General features: G+C 43.5%; 1 protein-coding gene across 1 annotated transcript in view; it reads left to right on the plus strand.

Moving 5' to 3' along the window:
- The window catches only part of LOC137384040 (uncharacterized), a 65,975-nt gene that overhangs the window by 38,164 nt on the left and 4,199 nt on the right, over positions 1 to 23,612 (plus strand). The window contains exons 8-15 of the mRNA XM_068057603.1: positions 743 to 882; positions 1,122 to 1,199; positions 2,846 to 2,900; positions 6,530 to 6,693; positions 9,977 to 10,045; positions 11,888 to 11,942; positions 13,681 to 13,767; positions 22,064 to 22,135. Coding sequence (XP_067913704.1) covers positions 743 to 882; positions 1,122 to 1,199; positions 2,846 to 2,900; positions 6,530 to 6,693; positions 9,977 to 10,045; positions 11,888 to 11,942; positions 13,681 to 13,767; positions 22,064 to 22,135 — 720 coding nt within the window. The remainder of the gene's footprint in view (positions 1 to 742; positions 883 to 1,121; positions 1,200 to 2,845; positions 2,901 to 6,529; positions 6,694 to 9,976; positions 10,046 to 11,887; positions 11,943 to 13,680; positions 13,768 to 22,063; positions 22,136 to 23,612) is intronic.

Consider the following 23,612-nt stretch of genomic DNA (forward strand, 5'->3'; position numbering starts at 1 on the left):
ACTCGGGTGGCGAGGGGTGGGGGGGTGGGGGGGGGGGGTGGCGGTGCCATAAATATCAGATAGTCACTAATAAATCCAATAGGAAATTCAGGAGAAACTTCTTTACCCAGAGAGTGGTGAGAATGTGGAACTTGCTACCACATGGAGTAATTGAGGTGAATTCAAGGGGAGGGTAGATAAACACATGGGGGAAAAAGGAATAGAAGAATATAATGATGGGGTGTGATGAAGAGGGGTGAGAGGAGGCTCATGTGGAGTATAAACACCAGCATAGACCAGTTGGGCCAAATGGCCTGTTTCTGTGCTGTACGCTCAATGTAATTCGATATAAAATTATAAAAAAATATTTTAATAAAACACTGCAGCAACTTACTAGAAGGCGGTGACAGTGCATCTGTATTCTTGCTATCCCCTTAGTTGACAGCTGCTCCTGGGTTTGCACCCTTAGAGATGCAGACAGGCTGAATCAGTGCGATCTCCTCCCAGAGGAGGAGGCTTCTGTGGCTGTCCTATTGCAGGGTACAAAATAGAAATAAAAGTATTAAAAGCTATGAATTATCCCTTCCTAATGGCTCAGTGGGTTCATGTACTACACATTATGGAAAACCAAGTCACATAGACCATCACCCAGACACCCTAATGTGTCGTCAGACTGTGTATGGGAGGGTTAGATAGACCAATGACCATCTCCTGCCTAAAACTGTTGCCATGTAACTGCGTAACTTAAATTCCTGTTCTCCAGAGATCATCATCCAATGTGTCCTGAACAACACTGACTTTAATGTGACCTACACCAGTTCCCATCCCAACCACGAGTACTTGGTATATCTCTGTATCTGGAGGAGCCGATACTGCAGCACTGAAGAGGCTCAACACCTCGCAGTAAGTACGCAGCTATCCTGTCCAATTGCCAACACCTTCCTTGGATAGCAAACAAGAGCAGAATGTTCCGGAAGTAGGCGTCTGAACGGAAAGTTACAGGGCCCGCAGTTCAGGTTTAGATTAACTTTCTCTTAATCTGGCATTGATGGACCCGCGATGGACAATTCTAGAAACCTCCGCTTCAAAAAGCACTAACTGGTCAGGCAGATTATCGCAAGTATTCTGTGTTTGAATTACAGCCACCCGAGGACACTATTGGGAAAACTAACAGCGTCATCTTTAAGAATGTTCCGGTGATTCCGTGTCTGTGTGTCCGGGTAAGTTCCAGGTTTACTTCAGTCTTTTGCTTTTTTAGTTGGAATTTACTGCACAGAAACAGACCATTCGGCCCATCTGTTCGATGCTGGTGTTTACGCTCCACACGAGTCTCCTCTCACCCTACTTCATCTCACCCTATCAGCATATCCTTCTATTCCTTTCTCCCGCAGGCACTGATCTAGCATCCCCTTAGAGGTATCTGTGCTACTTGCCTTCACTACTTGTGGTAGTGAGTTCCACATTCTCACCATTCTCTGGATAAAGAAGTTTCTCCTGAATTTCCTATTAGATTTATTAGTAACTATCTTTATATTTATAACTCCTTTTTTGGTCCCTTCTTTTCTCAAGAAAAGAGCCGTATCCTGTTCAGCCATTCCTGATCGTTTTAACCTCTCAGTTCTGTTATCATCCTTGCGAATCTTCTTTTGCACCTTCCCCAGTGCAAAATCTAATTGTTACATAAAATAGTTGAATTAAGTGTGATTATGACACATTAATAAACCGTCAGTGTTTCAAAATCAGGACATGCAGGCTTCTTTGTAAATACTGCCTTCTACAAATTACTTTTCAATTTAAGGCAATTAAATTTCTCTTCAAAATTGATGAGGGAGATTTAATATGTTCGTTCACCTGTGATACCCTTACTTAACAAAAAAATCTATCGATCCCAGTTTTGAAAACTCCAATCGATCCCAGCATGCCAGCCGTCTGGAGGAGAGAATTCCAGATTTCCACTACCCTTTCAGTGAAAAAGTGCTTTCTGATTTCAGGAATTAACTCTAATTCTAAGATTGTGGCCCTTTATTCTGCATTCTCTTACCAGAAGAACGAGCTTCTATCTATTCTATTGAATCTGTTTCTCATTTTAAACATCTCCATTAGGTCTTCCCTCAAAAGTCTAAACTCAAGGGATTACAAGCCAAGTCGAAGCAACCAGCCCTCATAAATTTAACCCTTTCATCCCTGGAATAATTCTGGTGAATCTGCACTGCATTCTCTCCAGAGCCAATATATCCTTCCCCAGGTGTGGTGTCCAAACTGAACCCAGTACCGCAGATGGTGTCTGACCGAGGCTCTGTACAACTGAAGCATCGGTATCTCCCTTTTATGTTCCAGCCCCCTTGAGATAAAGCCCAAGATTCCGTTAACCTTTTTGATTAGATTTTGTATCTGTGTTCCTGGTCGCACGTGCATTCCCTCCCTTTCTCTTCCCATCATTGCCGGTTGTGTCTTCAGCTGCCTGGGCCCCGCACAATGGAATTCCTTCCGGAAACCTCTCCCCTCTCTCTTCTCCCTGAAGACCCTCCTTAAAACTCAGCTATCTGGCCAAGCGTTTGCTCACCTGTCCTAATGTCTCTTTCTTTGGTTCGGCAATCACTGTTTAGCTAATGTAAAGTACCTTGGGATCTTTTTCTATGTGAAAGGCGCTATAGCCATGTAAGTTGTTGTTGCCCACCCCCCACCCACCCCCCCCATGCCATTGCCTAACCCCCACCCCCACATCCCCTGTAAAGTTCTGGTGGTGCAAGCAACAAAGGCAAATTGTCCATTTCACTAGGTCGGATCCTCCCATTCCCTTGGGAATCACATCACCAGTAAAGAGTTTTCCACCACAATGACCAACTCTGCATTCCTTTAACCACAGGTTGCCACAAAAAGTCACAGTCTGTACCACGAGCAAATGGAGTGCCCATTCAAAGGTACGTGAGAGGCTACAGGGAATGCTCAATGACTATCAAGTGTCTTAACTTGATACTCCTAAGTAAATACACATCCTTGCAATTATTTACAGTTTGCTATTGAAAAGGAAGCTTACTTGTCCTGGACAGACTGCTTACATGTTTTCTTTGGGATCACTCAAATTGCTTCTGAAGTTTAGAATTTATATTCCTCATTACCGCTACCTCTGAGGCAGAGCATTTATGGGTTTAAGCCCCGCTACAGAGACTTGAGCACATAATTTAGGCTGACACATCTGAGGGAGTGCGGCACTGTCGGAGGTGCTGTCTTTCAGATGAGACAATAAACCAAGGCTCTGTCTGCCCTCTCAATTATAGGTAAAAGATCCCAAGAGCAGAGAGTTATTCCTCGTGTCCTGGCTCATATTTATCCCTCGATCAACATCACTAAAAAGCAGATTATGTAATCATTATCTCATTGCTGTTTGTGGGAGCTTGCTGTGCGCAAATCTGGCATTTCCTACATTACATCAGTGACTACACTTCAAAAGTGCTTCAGTGGCTATAAGGTACTTTGAAATATCCTGACATCTCATCTAAAGACAGCACTTCCGACAGTGCAGCACTCCTTCAGTGCTGCACTGAGGTGTCAGACTCGATTATGTCCCTGGAATGAGCTTTGAAATACAACTTTTTAACTCAGGAGGTGAAAGCACTACCACAATGAGCCACGACTGTTAAATGCGGGCGTCATATAAGTGATTTCAACATGTTATAAAACCCATCCAGCCAGCTTGGCCAAAGGGGTAACTCCAATAAGCTAAATAAATCAAGATTCGTTGGAAGTCTATGGGCCAGATTAAATCATTCTGTAAACTGAATACTGCCCAAAGGCTATATTTTTGACCCCCCAATGTCACCTTTTCTCTTTCAGATGCTCACAGTCTTCCTGTGTTATTTCCAATCATTGAATCGTATAGCACAGAAGGAGTCCATTTGACCCATTGTATGGCTCTTTGAAAGCTTTTGAAATAGTCCCCACACCCTGCACTTTCCTCAACCTGCCACTGGAAACTCCTTATTTACTCAATCAAAACTCTTCGTGATTTTGAACACCTCTGTAAAATCACCTATTAATCTACTCCATTCTAAGGGGAACAACCCCAGTCGCTCCACACAACTGAAGTTCCTCAGCCCTAGTAACATTCTAGTAAATCTCTTTTGCACTCTCTCCAAGGCCTTCACATTCTTCCTAAAGTATTGCAATCAGAATTGGGAACAGTATTCCAGCTGAGGCCTAACCAGTATTTTGTAAAGGTTTATCATTACTTTACACAGCATAACTTTACAACGGTTTAGCACAACATCCTTGCATTTGTGCTCTATGCCTCTATTTATAACGCTAAGAGCCCTGTATACTTTTTTTAAACAACCTAATCAACCAATCCTGTCACTTTCAAAGATTGTGTACATATACCCCCAGATCTCTCTGTTCCTGCACCCTCTTTAAAATTGTACCCTTTAGTTTATATTGCCTCTCCTAATTCTTCCTTTCAAAATACATCACTTCACACTTTTCTACGTTAAATTTTATCTTCTATCTCTGCCCCTTTCACCAGTTTGTCTGTGTCATCCTGCAGTCTGTTACTATCGTCCTCACTGTATACTACTTTTTCAAGTTTCATGTCATCTGCAAACTTTGAAGTTATGCCCTCTATACCCAAGTCTAGATCATGAATATAAAAAAGAGCAGCGGTTCTAAAATCAACTCCTGGGACAGCACTATATTCGTCCCTCTAGTCTCAAAAGAAACTGTTCACCACTACCCTCTGCTTTCTGTCTCTCAACCAATTTTGTATCCAAGCTGCCACTGTCCCTTTAATCCCATGGGCTTCAATTTTTCTAACAAGTCTATTTTGTGAAGTTCATATACACAGCATCACTCGCACTATCCTCATCAACCCTCTCTGTTACTTCATCAAAGAACTCAATCAAGTTAGTTATGATCTGCCTTTAACAAATACACGCTGGCTGTTATTGATTAATCCATGTTTTTCCAAATGAAAATGAGTTTTGTCTAAAAGTTTCCCCACCACCATTAGGCTGATTGTTCTCTATCTCCTTCCCATTATTTTGTGATCTATAGTCTACACCCAGCACCGTTATAACTCCTGTTATGTTTAACCCTACCCAAATAGATTCTCTCCTTGAGCACACCATTCCTTTCCAGGGCTGTAATAGTAACTTTGATCAATACTGCCAGCCCACCCCACTCCTTTTTCCCTTCTCTATTCTTCCTGAATATATCATGGTTGGTTGGCATCCTTCTATCTATAAAAGATGATGGACACGCAGCAAACAATCCATTTCGGTGGGGTGTCTTCTCTTGATCCACCTTTGCTGACGGCTGTGAAGGCCAATCCTTGAGAGGCAGGTTCTGCCACAAGTGCTGCATGTGAAGCTGCCAAGTAATGCTGTGAGTTAGTGTTTTTTATGTTGACAGCTGTTGCCAAGCTGCTGTTCTTTGGCCTCCTTGTCTCAAGAGACAATGGGTAAGCGCCTGGAGGTGGTCAGTGGTGTGTGGGTCAGCGCCTGGAGTGGCTATAAAGGCCAATTCTCGAGTGACAGACTCTTCCACAGGTGCTGCAGAAAAATTTGTTTGTCGGGGCTGTTACACAGTTGGCTGCTGTAGCAAGTGGTAGTGCACACCAGTCCACAGGATGTGTCATCATTTCCCTCTTTTGTCAGCTAGTGACTCCAGGTGCGATAGTCGACATTTACAGCCTCATGTCACGCTTGCAAGTATCCTTGAAGCGGAGCTTTGGGCGCCCCATTGGCCATCTGTCCCCGGCTACCTCACCATACAGAAGTTCCTTGGTATGCGACCGTCTTCCATCCTGTGGATGTATTCAATTCACCGAAGCCTCCTCTGATTAGTGCCAACACACTTGGGAGCTCTGCCTTTGAGAGGACTGCCACATTTGTGATTTTGGCCTGCCAGGATATACCCATGATGCACTGCAGACAGCAACGGTGGATATTATTGAGTTTCTTTTCCTGGTAGCTGTTAATCACCCATGTTTCATACAGCAAGGTGCAAAGAACACAGACCTTATAATCCATGAGCTTGGTCCTAAGAGTCAGCTTGGTGTTATCCCAAGCGCATTTTGCAAGTCGGCCAAAGGTGGTAGCTGCTTTCTCTATGTGTGTGTCAAGCTCTACATCAAGGGACAGATTGTCTGTCACCGTGGATCCAAGGTAGCAGAATTTGCTAATCACTTCCAATGGGATGTTATTTAGTGTGATCAGGGGTGGAGATGCAACACCTTGTTCCATGACCATAGATTTCTTGACGCTTGTACATTATAGCCAGGGATATCAAATTCCCATTCCTCCTATTGTTTTGAGCCTCTGTTGTAGCCACTATATCATAATCCCATGTGACAACTTACCAACATTATTTGCCACAACCTGCACTTTACGTACATGCACTCCAGTCCCACTTTAGTCAGCCTTGTATTTCTCCCCTGTCTGATCCCCCCCTATTTCTGAACTATTCTTTATTCTAATGCTGTTTGTTTCTCCTAATCCTCTGTGCAATTACTTGTTTTTTTTAAACAAGTTATTTATACATTGCTGTTTGAATGCAGGGAGTCATTGCCTGAATATCAAGCTGGAGCCAACTCCCTTATCTCTCCAATTGCAACCCAGTGGCTTTCCAGCAATCTGCACAATCAGAATCAAAGCAATGTTCTACTACAAGGAAGACAATACAGGGTGGCTCACAAACATGTCGGAAGTACAAGAATTGTTGGTAAGTTCTATTTGATGCTTCTTGACGACAAAAGGCAACAAGGCCAATTATGGTCAATGGCCAGCTCAATATTCCTGCAAGGTGTGGTCAATAATGGCCAACACACCAAGGAGTTACCACTGACCAGAAATTTAACTGGATCAGCCAAATATATACTGTGTCTGCAAGAGCAGGTCAGAGCTGAGAATTCTCGGTGAGTAACTCACCTCCTGACTCTGCAAAGCCTTTACATAATCTACAAGGCACAAGTCAGGAGTGTGATGGAATACAAGCCACTTGCCTTGATGCGTGCAATTCCAACAACATTCAAGAAGCTCAACGCCATCCAGGACAAAGCAGCCCGCTTGATTGGCACCCCATCCACCACCTTCAACATTCACTCCCTCCACCATTGATGCACAGTGGCAGCATTGTGTACCATTTACAAAATGCACTGCAGCAACTCGCCAAGGCTCCTTCGACAGCACCTCCCAAACCCACAACCTCTACCTCCACCTAGAAAAACAAGGGGAGCAGGCACATGGGAATACCACCACCTGCAAGTTCCCCTCCAAATCACATACCAACAGCACTCTTTTATCCCCACTGGGTCAAAGTCCTGGAACTGCCTATCTAACAGCACTGTTGGTGTACCTACATGACAAGGACTGCAGCGGTTTAAGAAGGCAGCTCACCACCACCTTCACAAGAGCAATTAGGGATGGGCAATAAATGCTGGCCTAGCCAGCGATGCCCACATTCCATGAACAAATTTAAAAATTGGTTAGGTTGTTAGTGGACAAAATGTTGAGATCAGCAACAGCTGAAAGGAGAGGCCATTAACTGCTGCATTACTAATGACTCAATAGCAGCCCTTCAGCTCTGGTTAAAATCACTGAAGGGAATTCTAGTCAATACCTGATTATACTATTGCCTCTTCTCTTTACTTAATAACTCACTGAATTCAGCAGTCAAAATCTAAACATTGATAGAGACGAAGTAGGTTATTTGGCCCATCTCAGAACCCACCCCACCCACTGCCATCATAACATCCAGCTGTTTACCAGTATACACAAAAGGCTATAGATCATAGAATGGTTTCTGCACAGGAGGCTGTTCGGCCCATTGAATTAATTTCGGCTCTCTGCAAGAGCAACTTAGATAGTTCCACTCCCTGCCCTTTTCCCATAGCCCTGCACATATTTTCCCTTCAGGTGCTTATCCAATTAGCTTTGAAAGCCATGTTTGAATCTACCTCCACCACCCTGTCAGGCAAGTAGTAAAGGACCAACCCTTTTCTAGCCCATTCCATCCAGACATGGTGCAGCCATATTGTCAGTGTAGCCCCACTCCCAATCAGAGGGATAGGAACAGGAGGAGGCCATTCAGCCCCTTGAGTCTGTTCTGCCATTTAATTAGATCATGCCTGATCTGTATCTTAACTCCATCTTGGTTCCGTTACCTTTAATACGCTTTGGGATCCGGGAAAGGACTAACCAGAGTTTTTCCTGAATTGCCTACAGTTTTTTCTTTAACTGCATCTTCTTGACTTTCCTAGATCAAGTGATTATATTGTGGAAATCTGGAACTCTCACACGATCTGGGAGAGTCAAAAAGATACAGTAAAAAAAAAACTGTAACCAATTCAGGAAAAATTCTGGTTAGTGCTTTCACAAATCCCAAAGGCAATTGAGCAAAGCTCCAGGTCAAGCCTATTTTGGCAACACAACTATAGTTTTAATTTAGACCCGTTTCTGTAAATTCAGTCCCTACACACATAGGCAGTTCAGATCCTCATACCAAACTTTTCCTAACAGAACTTTATCAGTTATTGACTGGGGAAGGGATTAATTTGAACTTAAATAATGCTATGTGACTAGTTTGTAAATGAATAGCAATTCCCTTTAAATATGAGTGGTCAGATATTTAAAATCTAGGAAGTGGCAGTAACTGTTTTCTTGGGTCATTAGAAAGGATGTCATGTTTAAATCGGAGAGTCCGTTAGAATTTCCATTGAAAGGAAAAGTCAGTTTAAAACTCTTGAAAGAGGGAGATATCAGTTTGAAATTTCCAAGAAGCAGAAGGGATTATTATTGCCTTTGCCAGTGATAAGAAATAAAAGAAAGACTTATAATTCAAAATAATTTAAATTCCAAAAGGTCTAATTTTTACAGGCACCATCTTTTTATTATTCCACATGCTCGAGCATTTAGGTAGGAGATTTTCTACTGTAATTCTATAACTATTAGACAACTGTCACTTAGTTGCTCATTCGTCTTTTGTTAAATACATTTGCTCAATGGTTTTAAACTTAGAATGAAGTCTGAAGGCTTAATGCTCTATTTACTTATTGAAGGTAAGATAAATCCCATGAAGTTACTGGATAACTGCAGGAACTAATAGCAATTAACAGACAGGGGTTTATATTTTATTACCCCTGATGTGTTACTGATACTGATACTGATACATCTCGAGGTCAAGGGAGACACTCTGCAGAGATATGGAGAGTTGGAATTTGCCCATGAGTGTGACCTGAGATTCTAATATTTGAGAAGGGTAGGAAAAAACCTAATGTAACACCATGATGAAGGGTAAGAAGCCGGGGTTCCTGATCCTGATCAATCTCTGGTGATTCCTTTGATGGAAGGTTTGTGGGTAAATGTTAGATTTGACATCCATTAATCAAGACTTTGATAGCTACACCAATGGCCCCATTGGCAAAAACACAGCAAGGAGCTGTGCAGCTGTGCTGTTCAAACACTGGTATCATGGAGTCATAGAATGATATAGCATAGAAGGAGGCTGTTCAGCCCATCATGTCTGTACCAGCTCTTTGAAAGAGCTATCTAATTAGTCCCATTACCTTAACCTTTCCCCATAGCCCTGCAAATGATATGTGCTAAATTAACTGTTTACACTAAGAGTCAGCGCTTTTAGGATGGAGAGGGAGATAAGGGGGGTTAGGCAATGAAGAAATAAGACCTCCCTTCCTATCATATGTTGAGTCAACACATGACTGATGTCTTACCTTGCTGAGGTAGCAACAGCAATGTCTGCTAAATGGTTATTGAGAACAATGTTATCAATGGGATAATAAGGACAGACTTCTATTTACCACCATAAGTGTTAATCTGAAAAACATCATTCAAACTCAGTCTCAAGTACTTGATTTTGCTCCTACACTGCGCACATCTCAAGAGATCATAAGGAAGAGCAGGGTTGAGTCCCTTTCTTGCAAAGAGTCACTCGTAGACACAATGGTCCTTTCCGTCATCGAGTAATTTGCATTTTTGCCAACTTGTAGATCTCTGAATCGAAGATGCACGAGTTCAGCATCAAACCATCTCTGCAACACAAGGTGTTATGTGTGAAGGTTAGTATCTCCTCCTGTTGGGTTCTTCCAGTGTTAATCATGTTTACTGTGAATGTGAGGAGTAGCAAATATCGATAATTTCTTTCCTTTTTCCTCCCCTTTTTGCCAGTTTCCTTCTATCCTCACCAGATGGCGTTGACTCCTTGTTGGCACGGGGCTCTATAGGCACCAGGCAATGTCCATCAACCTTGTCCATAGGGGGCGCTCAACGTGAGAGCCCCCAACAGAGGGCGTCAGTAGGTTGGCAATTCGCAGGCATGTTATCTCAGCCATTCCTCACCCAACACCCGCACAATATGCACTTCCAAGCAAGACTTACTAGTCTGTTTAAGGCTATATTATGTGCCTGAATACACAAAGTATTTACAGCACAAAAACAGGACATTCAGCCCAACAGCTCCATGCTGGTGTTTATGTTCCATATGACACTCCACCCACCCTTCATCATCGAACTTCACATCCATATCCATCTAATACGTCCATTAGAGGGAACCATCTCCTGGAAGCTGTGCGTTTAGTAAGACCCAGCCTGGAAGGTACAGAATAAACAAATTAGAACATGTTGTTCAAAATGTTGTGGGAGTTTAATAGCGTAGATTTAGAGAAACTGTTTTCACTGCAGGAGAATCGGTAACTGGAGGACACAGGTTTGGTGCTGTATCATTCTGGGATTCCTGGAAGGAGGAAATTCCAGTGTTACAAACCAAGGACCATTGTCTCAAAGAACCTAATCTAAATATGACCCAAGAGATTTATATATCCACGTTGTTCCAGTGAGCACCATGGCTGACACTGTCTTTAACAACAATAAGATTTTGCGAAAGTTATTCTCAGTTACTCAATTAGGGGAATGCATGACAACATGTGGTGTTGATCCATAAATCCTGGAGTGAACTGAGACAGTGCAGTGTTGCAGACACTAAATTTGGCCTCAGGATTGGAGGGGAGGTCAGCAGGAATTCCTGTGCCTGGTCACTCCTGACCCTCTGTGAACATCAGCTGAGGAGAAGATTGAGCTGTGATACATCCCATCATTGACTTGTCTGCTGGCACTGTGTATGCTCACAAACTATGACTTGCGCCTGAGGGCTGTTAGCAACTGTCAGACTGCACCCCACAGCAGCCGTCAAGTTCGGGAAAGAAGATCTAAAAACATTCCTTCAAACTCTCAGTGGGTGACCATCCCTTCAAACTCTGGAGAATAGTTCACAAGCTAGCTGCCAGGATACATATAAGATTTGCCTGGAGGAAAACGTATGAACAGAAATGGACTAGAAAAGACCCTCTTGTTCATTCAGCCTGTCCCACATCATTGCGATACCTAGTTTATATACTCTCTCCACCCTATCCAAAAACCATGTGGTTTCCTAAGAGGGCAAACAAGTGGAAAACTCTTATGTGGAAAACTGGTATTAGGGAAAGGCCAGCCATTGCACACTCTGCCTGAAAATTGGGGTATGTATAACAGGTGGGCGATCTACAATGGCCAGTTTTTACACCCGTGTCAAAGATGAAAATGACCCCCACCCCAACATCTTACAAGCACCTTGGACTTTTATACTTCACTCTCTCTGCTTCTCCAAAACCTATTCACAACTTCAATGTAGCCCACTCAAAAGCCTTCTCATAACTCACATGCCTTCTCCTTCTATAGTCGAATGGTATTTCAGGCAATCTTTGCAATGACATCCATTTTTCGTAAATCAATGGAGCCCCGCCTCAGCCAGAAGTGGCATCTTTGGGAGAGGACGAGAGAGAATACGAGTACTAATTGGTTTATGGACGTAGACAGTTGTGCTTTAAAACAACTTTGGTGTTAACATGACTGTCATTCTCTTATAGGTCTGGTCAGATGACATCTACCCACTGCATGAAAAAATCTACTGTACACAGCCAAGTAGGAAAGCCTTTATAGATACTTAAAGCACCCTTTAACTCATATTAAATGTGAATGACTTTTGATCTTCATTCCTTGTTTTAAATTTAATTAAGGAAATAGTCAGGCTTCTATACTCTTAATTCAGCCGCTGCCCTTTGTGTTGCTGTCACCCTAATGCAGGGTGAGGAGTCTCAGAGTCTGCTGAGGATGTTCAGTGTAGCATCATAGAGTTATACAGCACAGAAACAGGCCCTTCGGCCCATCGTGTCTGTGCCGGCCATCCAGCACCCAACTATTCTAATCCCATATTCCTGGCCCGTAGCCTTGATTGCTATGGCGTTTCAAGTGCTCATCTGAATACTTCTTAAATGTGGTGAGGGTTCCTGCCTCTACCACCTCTTCAGGCAGTGCGTTTCAGATTCCAACCACCCTCTGGGTGAAAAAAATGTCCTCAAATCCCCCCTAAGCCTCCTGCCCCTTACCTTAAATCTATGTCCACTGGTTCTTGACCCCTCCGCTAAGGTAAAAGGTTTCTTCCTATTTAACCCCTCAGAATCTCACACACCTCAATCATGAATCTTGTTTTTAATTCAAATGTTCCACATTTAGAGCTTTTTTAAAGTGCTGTCCAGTTTTGGGGGTCAGGGAAAATTGTTGGAAACGAGCTTTAGGAATGTGGGAATTGCTGGATGTTAAAAGACCAGGGTCCATTTAGTTCACCTTCTACCATCCTGCTAGTCACGTGATACAACAAGGCAGTGACATAGTGGTAATGTCACTGGACTAGTAATCCAGAAGCCCAGGTTAATACCTCGCCCCATGACAGCTGGTGGAATTTAAGTGGAATTAATTAATAAAAACAAATCTGGAATTGAAAGCTAGTCTCAGCACATGAAACCAATCAAACCAGGAAACTATCATTAATTGTTGTAAAAATCCATCTGGTTCACTAATATGAAGGAAATCTGCCGTCCTTACTTGGTCTGGCCTACACGTGACTCTAGACCCACAGCAACATGGTTGACTCTTAACTGCCCTCTGAAATAGCCTAGCAAGCCATTCAGTTCAAGGTCAACGAGGGATGGGGAACAAATGCTGGCCTTGCCAGTGACACCCACATCCCATGACAGAAGAAAAGGAAATGCAGTTGTTGACTGATCATAGCGATCAATCTCTATCTATTAATCTACAACAGAGACAGACATGAGGTGAGGAAAACGGCCAGGGGTGGAGAACTTTGGGAACCACAGGTCCAAACTCACCTGTTCCTCCCAAGTACGCTCCACTTACCACACGTCAGGTCTTAGATTATACACATACTGTCTCCTAGAATGTTATTTTCTGAAAGAAATCTATCAAATTTGCTTTCTTTGCATCTGTGCTTAGTGGTAAAACTGGTTGCCAAAATTAGAAAACTGTTCCTTTCTCTAATATTGACCTTATTCCAAAAACAATCATTTTGATCTGACATCCTCCTGAAATTCCCAGTGCTTGTTAGCAAGTTTCAGTCACCAATACATGACTGTCATGAGATCTGATGAGCAAACAACTTGCTCTGTGAGCTGTCAGGAACTCACTTCAATCTGTTTACTCAGCATTGTGCTTGTTTTTTTCAATTACCCTGATTCTCAGGGTCTGGTTCCCCAAGCGGTCCTGTGGGATCGCATCCACTCCCAGTGTCAGGGACTATTCATCTCAGGGAGGGCGGAGGAGGCAAGGGCCTCACAACCAGAATTAATTTATTTCCATCTTTCAGAGAGAGCTGTATCTCGCTGGTTTGCTGCCACCTCTTTGATAGGTCTCGTCATCTGTCTGCTGGCTGCATTGATCCTTTACAAGAAATGTGAGTGTCTGACGTTTGTACTGTTACTGTTGTGCTTAGACAGCCTCTGCGACCAATAACAACTTGCATTTACAGGAAAATGTTTCAAAGCTTCACAGAGGGATGAAGAATGTAATGAGAAGGCACAGTGATCCCACAGGAATTCAGTTTAGTCAAATAGGCAATCTGAAATTAAAGATCCAGACAAAGCTCTGTGTTGAGAGTCATTGCAGTGCTCCCTCAGTACGGCACAGAAATGTTAACTGTATTGATGTACTCCAGTCCAGTTATGAGGCTTAACCCCATGACTATCCAACTTAGAAATGAGCTACAGTAATGAAGCTATTAATCCGTCATTAATAGTGTGTGTGAGGTCTGAAATAGAATCTTTAGTTTACATCAAAAGAATCCCAGCTGCCAACCGAACCAATTAAGACTATTTTAATTGCAGACGCCTTTCTAGTACCTGGGTCAAAATCCTGGAACTCCCTTCCTAACAGCACTGTGGGTGTACCTACCCCACACGGACTGCAGCGGTTCAAGAAGGCAGCTCACCACCACCTTCTCAAGGGCAATTAGGGATGGGTAATAAATACTGGCATAGCCAGTGATGCCCACATCCCATAAATGAATTTAAAAAAAGAAACCTAGACAGCTTTTAGAACATTGTAACTATCTGTCAGTGAGAAGATGCTTCACTCATAACAAGTCGCACCAGACTCCGCACACAACTTCTCATCCTCCCACAATAATATTGGTTCAGGGTTCTTATCAAAAGCCCTGAGTTGCTTGAGCCAATAAGAATATTCCTCTGAAATCTTATCGCCTCCTTCCATGGCCAATTAACAGCCATTTATCTGGAAACTGGAATAAATAGTGAATGGTCATTTTGTCAGTCACACCAGGTCGATAATGAGTTGCCATTTTGTAATATTGGGATACTTAAAAAAAAAACACAAGCGAGTTAGCCCCTTTTTGGACACGGCTGCCATATAATTGGAAATCAATCACGCATGAATCTCGGGGTGAATGAAGCACTGGGGTGACACTCTTAACGGGTACCCCTGGCCTGTGGAATGTTGCACGATGAATGACGACACCCTTGTGTCAATTATTCTGCTGCTGAAACCCTCATTCATACATTTGTTATCGCTAGACTTGACTATTCCAACACATTCCTAGCAGCCTCCCACCTCCTAAAAAGACTTGCATTTATAAAGCGCCTTTCTCAGCCACTGGATGTCCCAAAGTGCTTTCCAGCCAGTGAAGTATTTCTGAAGTGTTGTAATGTAGGAAATGCAGCAGCCAATTTGTGCACAGCAAGCTCCCACAAACAGCAATGTAATAATCAGATAATCTATTTTTGTGACACTGATTGAGGGATAACTATTGGCCAGGACAGCAAGGAGAACACCCCTGCTCTTCCAGTCAAAAAGAAAAAGGAAGCATTCGTAAGGGCTGGAAGGCTGGGAACAGACGAATCCCTTGAGGAATATAAAGACAGTAGAAAGGAACTTAAGCAAGGAGTCAGGAGGGTTAAAAGGGGTCATGAAAAGTCATTGGCAAACAGGATTAAGGATAATCCTAAGGCTTTTTATACATATATAAAGAGCAAGAGGGTAACCAGGGAAAGGGTTGGCCCACTCAAGGACAGAGAAGAGAATCTATGTGTGGAGCCAGGGGAAATGGGCGAGGTACTAAATGAGTACTTTGCATCAGTATTCACCAAAGAGAAGGACTTGGTGGATGATGAGCCTAGGGAAGGGAATGTAGATAGTCTCAGTCATCTCATTCTCAAAAAGGAGGAGGTGTTGGGTGTCTTGCAAAGCATTAAGGTAGATAAGTCCCCAGGGCCTGATGGGATCTACCCCAGAATACTAAGGGAGGCAAGGGAAGAAATTGCTGGGGCCTTGACAGAAATCTTTGCATCCTCATTGGCTACAGGTGAGGGCCCAGAGGACTGGAGAATAGCCAATGTTGTTCCTTTGTTTAAGAAGGGTAGCAAGGATAATCCAGGAAATTATAGGCCGGTGAGCCTTACATCAGTGGTAAGGAAATTATTAGAGAGGATTCTTCGGGACAGGATTTACTCCCATTTGGAAACAAACAAACTTATTAGCGAGAGGCAGCATGGTTTTGTGAAGGGGAGGTCGTGTCTCACTAATTTGATTGAGTTTTTTGAGGAAGTGACGAAAATGATTGATGAAGGAAGGGCAGTGGATGTTATCTATATGGACTTCAGTAAAGCCTTTGACAAGGTCCCGCATGGCAGCCTGGTACAAAAGGTGAAGTCACATGGGATCAGAGGTGAGCTGGCAAGGTGAATACAGAACTGGCTCTGTCATAGAAGACAGAGGGTAGCAGTGGAAGGGTGCTTTTCTGAATGGAGGGATGTGACTAGTGGTGTTCCGCAGGGATCAGTGCTGGGACCTTTGCTCTTTGTAGTATATATAAATGATTTGGAGGAAAATGTAGCTGGTCTGATTAGTAAGTTTGCGGACGACACAAAGGTTGATGGAGTTGCGGTTCGTGATGAGGATTGTCAGAAGATACAGCAGGATATAGATCGGTTGGAGACTTGGGCGGAGAAATGGCAGATGGAGTTTAATCCGGACAAATGTGAGGTAATGCATTTTGGAAGGTCTAATGCAGGTGGGAAGTATACAGTAAATGGCAGAACCCTTAGGAGTATTGACAGGCAGAGAGATCTGGGCGTACAGGTCCACAGGTCACCGAAAGTGGCAACACAGGTGGATGAGGTAGTTAAGAAGGCATACGGCATGCTTGCCTTCATCGGTCGGGGCATAGAGTATAAAAATTGGCAAGTCATGCTGCAGCTGTACAGAACTTTAGTTAGGCCACACTTAGAATATTGCGTGCAATTCTGGTCGCCACACTACCAGAAGGACGTGGAGGCTTTTTAGAGGGTACAGAAGAGGTTTACCAGGATGTTGCCTGGTCTGGAGAGCATTAGCTATGAGGGGAGGTTGGATAAACTCGGATTGTTTTCACTGGAACGACGGAGGTTGAGGGGCGACATGATAGAGATTTACAAAGTTATGAGCGGCATGGACAGAGTGGATAGTCAGAAGCTTTTTCCCAGGGTGGAAGAGTCAGTTACTAGGGGACATAGGTTTAAGGTGAGAGGGGCAAAGTTTAGAGGGGATGTGCGAGGCAAGTTCTTTACACAGAGGATGGTGAGTGCCTGGAACTTGCTGCCGGGGGAGGTTGTGGAAGCAGGTACGATAGCGACGTTTAAGAAGCATCTTGACAAATACATGAATAGGATGGGAATAGAGGGATATGGTCCCCGGAAGTGCAGAAGGTTTTAGTTTAGGCAGGCATCAAGATCGGCGCAGGCTTGGAGGGCCGAATGGCCTGTTCCTGTGCTGTACTGTTCTTTGTTCTTTGAAAGAGTGTCCTGGGATCTTTCATGTCCACCTGAGAGAGCAAACAGGACCTTGGTTTAAATTTCATTCAAAAGACTGTACCTCTGACAGCACAGCACTCCCTCAGTAAGGCATCAGCCTGCATTTTAACGCTCAAATCCTTGAGAGGAACTTGAACGCAGAAGCTTCTGACTCAGAGGCAAGAGTGCCACCCTCTGAGTCACAGCTGACAGTGTGCTACCCTATGCAAACTAAAGGTCATTCAGAACTCTGCTGCCCATGTCCTAACTTGCACGAAGTTCTGTTCACCCATCACTCCTGTGCTCACTAACCTACATTGCCTCATGGTTAAGCAGCTCCTCAATTTTAAAATTCTCATCTTTGTTTTCAAATCCATCCATGGCCTCGCCGCTCCTTATCTCTGTAACCTCGTCCAGCAACCCAAGCCTTCAAGATATCTGTGCTCCTCTAATTCTGATGTCTTGAGCAACCCGATTTTAATTGCTGCACTGCCGGTGGCTGTGCCTTCAGCTACCTGGGCCCCAAGCTCTGGAATTCCCTCCCTAAACCTCTCCAACTCTCAACCTCTAATTCCTCCTTTCACACACTCCTTAAAACCTACCTGTTTGGCCAAGCATTTGGTCACATATCTGAAGATCGCTTTATGTGGCTTGGAGTCAAATTTTGTTTGATAACGCTTCTGTGGAGCACGTTGGGACATTTTACTACAATAAAGGTGCTATATAAATACAAATTGTTGTTGCAACTTTGCAGAGGAGGGGGAGTCAGGCTTGTAATCTTGCCTGAGGGTACAGCGTTAACAGATCTCGTAAGATAGGATCTATTTATTTACATTCTTGAAACTGCACTGTGGGCAGGGACAACACATCTTAAATATTTATTGACCTACATTCTGTTCTTTCTGCTGTTTCATTATACCCGGAGCTTCAGCTAATACAGCTCCTGTGATGTACTGGTTAGTGTCCTGGCTGGTCAGTGTGGTTACTGAGACACACAGTCTTTCAGTCAGAAGATTGTAGGTCCATGTCCCACTTTAGAGACTTTAGTGTATAATCAAGGCTAGCACTGAGGGAGTGCTGCACTGTCAGAGGTGCTCGTCAGATGAAAAGTTAAACCGAGGGCTTGTCTGCCCACAGGTGGATGTAAAAGATCCCAGGGCACCATACAAAGAAGAAGAGGTGAGTTCTTACTGGTGTTCTGGCCAATATTTACCTCCTCAACTAACATCACTAAAACAGATGTTCTGGTCATTGCTGTTTGTGTGGGAGCTTACTGTGCACAAATTAGCACCATGTTTCCTACATTGCAACATTCATTCTGTAGATTTCAGGTTGGGACAGAATCTGGCTCAGCTGGGACTCCCAGTCATATAGTCTGCCAATCATAGAGTCCACCCACACTAGCTGTTTACAGTCAGTGGCCACTTGGAAAAAGTATCGCGGGGCTTCCAATGCCCATGGAACTGGAGCCCAGTGAGAGATTGTGCCTTCAGGAGCAGAGATGAGGAAACAAATCTGATTAGGGTGAAGCTTCACCTCCGACGCACCAAACTGCACCTCAACATGGGCCACAGGAGATAGTGTGCATTGTCACCTTTGACAAGGTTGGCCTCACTCTACCGCCACTGCATCCCTCCCATACCATCACTGCTGCATGTCACTGACCTTTATTGTACTGGCTCTGTTCCCTACAGTTCAGCTTGTAACTCAATTAAAGGACTGTCGTAACTCAGCACACCTTAGAACATTATGTCAACATTCACAATTCCAACCAGTATTCTTGCTCCAATAACAACAACTTGCATTTATATGGCACCTCTATCAGATGTGTCACCAGATCAATATGAAACAAAATTTGGCACCAAGCCACATAAGGAGATTCTACGACAGGCAACCAAAAACTTGGTCAAAGACAGAGGTGTTAATGAGAGTCTAAAGGAGGAGAGAAAGGTAGAAAGGCCGAGGGTTTTAGGGAGGGAATTCCAGAGCTTAGGTCCTTGGCAGCTGAAGGCACGGCTGCCAATGGCGGAGCAATTAAAATCCTGTGCAGCCCTCTGAGACGCTTCAACTCCATCATCCCAGGGAATGGTGGGCTGTGGGTTCGTGGCTGGAATCCAGCACACAGAGAGATCCAGGCTTCAGTCATTCCCATAGGAGGCTGGAACATCTCCACAGGAATAGGGAGAATAACCAAATGTTTCATTGAATGTATAGGTTGCACAGGTCAGGGTGTTCAGGGTTGCATGTGGCTCTCCGAGTCCTGTCAATCGGTCTCCTGAAGCTCAAACATCTCAGGCCTATTTTGGACTTAAAATTTCTTATTCCCTGCTTTGTCCTGTTTGAATTTTGTTGGCCTGGAGATTTAGAAAAGGCTGTTTTAGCCTCATTGGGGGATGAATTCTAACCAGAACCCCAGATCTGTTATTACCTGCAACCTGAGGTATCTCCAACTTAATGGGAGCGTGAAGCAACTTTATGAAGGTGGAATTAGCTTTCGCGAGTGTTGTAAAACCGGCTCATAGTGAACCGGGAGCACATTTTACATTGAAAAGAAAATTGAGGGTGTGATGTAAAATGGGTTTGTGATTCTCTATGGGAGTTCTCCACAATACTAGCGAAGACGACTCTCTTTATGTCGCCCCTCTCGGTCTGTTTATGCACTTATGAAGCTCACAAAGCCAAAAGCTTGGGCTATTCCTGCTTTGGTGGGTCTAACTTTGATGTAGAGGGAGCTGCAGCTCATTTAGGAAATGGTAGCATAGTGGTTATGTTACTAGACTAGTAATTGAGAAGTCTGGACCAATAGTCCCAAGACATGAGTTCAAATATAGCAGCTGGGGAATTTAAATTCAATAAATAAATCTGAAATAAAAAGCTAGTAACAGTAATGATGCCCATGAAACTACTGGATTGTTGTAAAAAAAAAAATCTGCCTCATTCAAGCCCTTTGGAAAAAGAAATCTGCTGTTCTGACCTATATATGACTTCAGCACACAGCAATGTGGTTGACTCTTAACTGCCCTCTGCAGTTTACTAGTAAGCCAATCATAGAATGGTTACAGCACAGAAAGAGGTCATTCAGCCCATTGTGACTGTGATAGCTCTCTGCAAGAGCAACTCAGCTGATCCCACTTCCATGTAGCCCTGTAAACCTTTTCTCTTCAGGTGTTTATCCAATTCCCTTTTGAAAGCTACGATCGAATTTCCCTCCACCACACTCTCAGGCAGTGCATTCCAGATCCTAACCATTCACTGCGTAAAAATGTTTTCACTCATGTTGCCATTGGTTCCTTTGCCATTCACCTTAAACCCATGTCCTCTGGTTCTGGATCCTTCTGCCAATGGGAAGTCTCTCCCTATCTTACACCATCCAGACCCATCATGATTTTGAACACCTCTATCAAATTTCCTCTCAACCTTCTCTTCTCTAAAGGAGAACAACCCCAACCTCTCCAATCTATCCTCAGACCGAAGTCGCTCATCCCTGGAACCATTCTTGTAAATCTTTTCTGCACCCTCTCTAAAGCCTTCACATCCTTCCTAAAGTGCGGTGCCCAGAACTGGACACAACGCACCAGTTGAGGCTGAACCAGTTTTATAAAGGTTCATCATAACTTCCTTGCTTTATTACTCTATGCATCTTTATAAAGCCCAGGATCCCATATGTCTTTTTAACCACTTTCTTAACCTGTCCTGCCACCTTCAATGATTTGTACACATTTACTGCAGGTCTCTCTGTTCCTGCACCCTCTTTAGAATAGTGCCCTTTATTTTATATTGTCTTTCCTTGTTCTTGCTACCAAAATATATCATTTTACACTTCTCTGCATTAAATTGCATCTGCCTTTTGTGTCCACCCATTCCACCAGCCTATGTCCTCTCGAAGTTTATCACTATCCTCCTCACAGTTCACAATACTTCCAATTTTTGTGTCATCTGCAAACTTTGAAATTGTACCCTGCGCACCAAAGTCTAGGTGATTAATAAGATCAAGAAAAGCAGTGGTCCTAATATTTTATTCTGCCAGCATCTGTGACAAAAGGTCATTGACCTGAAATGTTAGCTCTGCTTCTCTCTCCAGCTCTGCTGAGTATTTCCAGCATTTTCTGTTTTTATTTCAGATTTCCAGCATCTGCAGTATTTTGCTCTTGTAAATAGACTTAGCTTGATCGGCAGCTCATCCACCACCTTCAACATTCACTCCCTCCACCACCGATGCACAGTGGCAGCAGTGTGTACCATCTACAAGATGCACTGCAGCAACGCACCAAGGCTCCTTAGATAGCACCTTCCAAACCCGCAAACTCTACCACCTAGAAGGACAAGGGCAGCAAATGCATGGGAACAGCACCACCTACAAGTTCCCGCCCAAGTCACACACCATCCTGACTTGGAACTAAATCTCCATTCCTTCATTGTCGCTGGGTCAAAATCCTGGAACTCCCTTCCTAACAGCACTGTGGGTGTACCTACCCCACATGGACTGCAGCGGTTCAAGAAGGCAGCTCACCACCACCTTCTCAAGGGCAATTAGGGATGGGCAATAAATGCTGGCCTGGCCAGTGATGCTCACATCTCATGAAAGAATAAATATTTTAAAAAAAGCTTGGTCTGGGCCAATAGGTAAAGCCTAAAGCCTGGAATAGCACCAGCACCAAAGTAGCTTTCCTCTGCTTTTTTCTTGCTTGTGAGCAACAGGGAGAAATATCAGCACCGAATCCAAACTTGATCGACACCCACAGCCTCGAGCAGTGAACAGAGCCCAGGCTGTGTGAATTAACCGCTGGGTGCCGCAGGGGAAAGGGAGGTGACTCACTGTCGTACCACTATTGTAGCCTGTATTTATGTCTCTCCCCTTTTTGACAGCACACTGACTTCGTGCACTGCGTCTCCTTTTGTAACCAACAGATAGAAAAAAATCTCGGCTTTGTCGGGAACTCCAGGAAGAAAATGAACAGCTGAAAATGCTAATGGCGCCAGGTAATAACACACAGCACAGTAACAGCTTCAGTGTTCTTCCCGGGAACTTTTCCAACAACTCTATTCCCCTTTGAACGTAGGAATAGGAAGAGGCTATTCAATTTCCCGGACCTGTTCCTCTATTCAATTTGATCATGGCTGATCTGCACCTCATCTCTATTTGGCCACCTTGAATCCATCTCCATTAATACCCCTGTCTAACAAAAGTCTATCAGTCTCAATCTTGAAAATCTCAAATAGCTGTTTTTGGGGGAAGAGAGTTCCGCATTTTCACTAACCTTGTGTGAAGAAGTAGTTCCTGACATCACCCCTGAAAGGCTTAGTCCTAATTTTAAATGATGTCCCCTTGTGCTGGACTTCCCCCTCGAGGAAGTAATTTCTCTCTATCTACTCTATCAACTCTATCTTCCACTCATCATATTTATTAACAATCTAGATGATGGGATAGAAAGCCACATATTCAAGTTTGCTGATGACACAAAGATAGGCGTCATTGTAAGCAGTATAGATGGAAGCATAAAACTACAAAGAGACATTGATAAATTAAGTGAATCAGCAAAACTGTGGCAAATGGTTTTCAATGCAGGCAAATGTGAGGTCATTCACTTTGTACCTATAAAGGATACTTTCTAAATGGTGAAAAGCTAGAAAAAGTGGAGGTTGAAAGAGATTTGGGGGTCCATGTACACAGATCATTAAAATGTCATGAACAGGTACAGAAAATAATCAAAAAGGCTAATTGAATGTTGACCTTTATATCTGGAGGACTAGAATACAAGAGGGTAGAAGTCATGTTTCAGCATTATGAAGCCCTGGTTAGACCACATCTGATGTTATTGTGAGCAGTCCTGGGCACCACACCTTAGGAAGAATATATTGGCCTTGAGGGAGTGCAGTATAGATTTACTGGAATAATGCCTGGATACCAAGGATTAAATTACAAGGAAAGATTACACAAACTAGGGTTATAGTCCCTGGAAATTAAAAGATTAAGAGGTGATTTGGTGGAAGGTTTCAAGATATTAAGGGGAACAGATAGGGTAGATAGAGATAAACTATTTCAGCTGGTTGGAGAGTCGAAGATTAGGGGGCATGGTCTAAAATTAGAGCCAAACCTTTCAAGAGTGAAATTAGAAAACACTTCTACACATAAAAGGTGGTAGTAGTTTGGAATTCTCTTCCACAAACGGAAGCTGATGTTGGGTCAACTGTTAATTTTAAACCGAAGATTGATCGATTTTTCTTTTAGCCAAAGTTATTAAGGGATATGGGACAAAGGTAGGTTTATGGAGTTAGGTCACAGATCAGCCGTGATTTCAGTGAATGGCAGAACAGGCTCAAGAGGCTGAATGGCCTTCTTCTGTTCCCATGTACTGTATCGAACCCTTTTATCATTTTAAAAAATGTCACAGCTTGAGATTTGCTACAGCCAGGTGAGAAAGAGGTCTAGGACTCCCTCTCAGCCTTCACCTGGTAT

The sequence above is a fragment of the Heterodontus francisci genome, chromosome 25 (assembly GCF_036365525.1).
Source record: "Heterodontus francisci isolate sHetFra1 chromosome 25, sHetFra1.hap1, whole genome shotgun sequence".
In the NCBI taxonomy this organism is placed as follows: Eukaryota; Metazoa; Chordata; class Chondrichthyes; order Heterodontiformes; family Heterodontidae; genus Heterodontus; species Heterodontus francisci.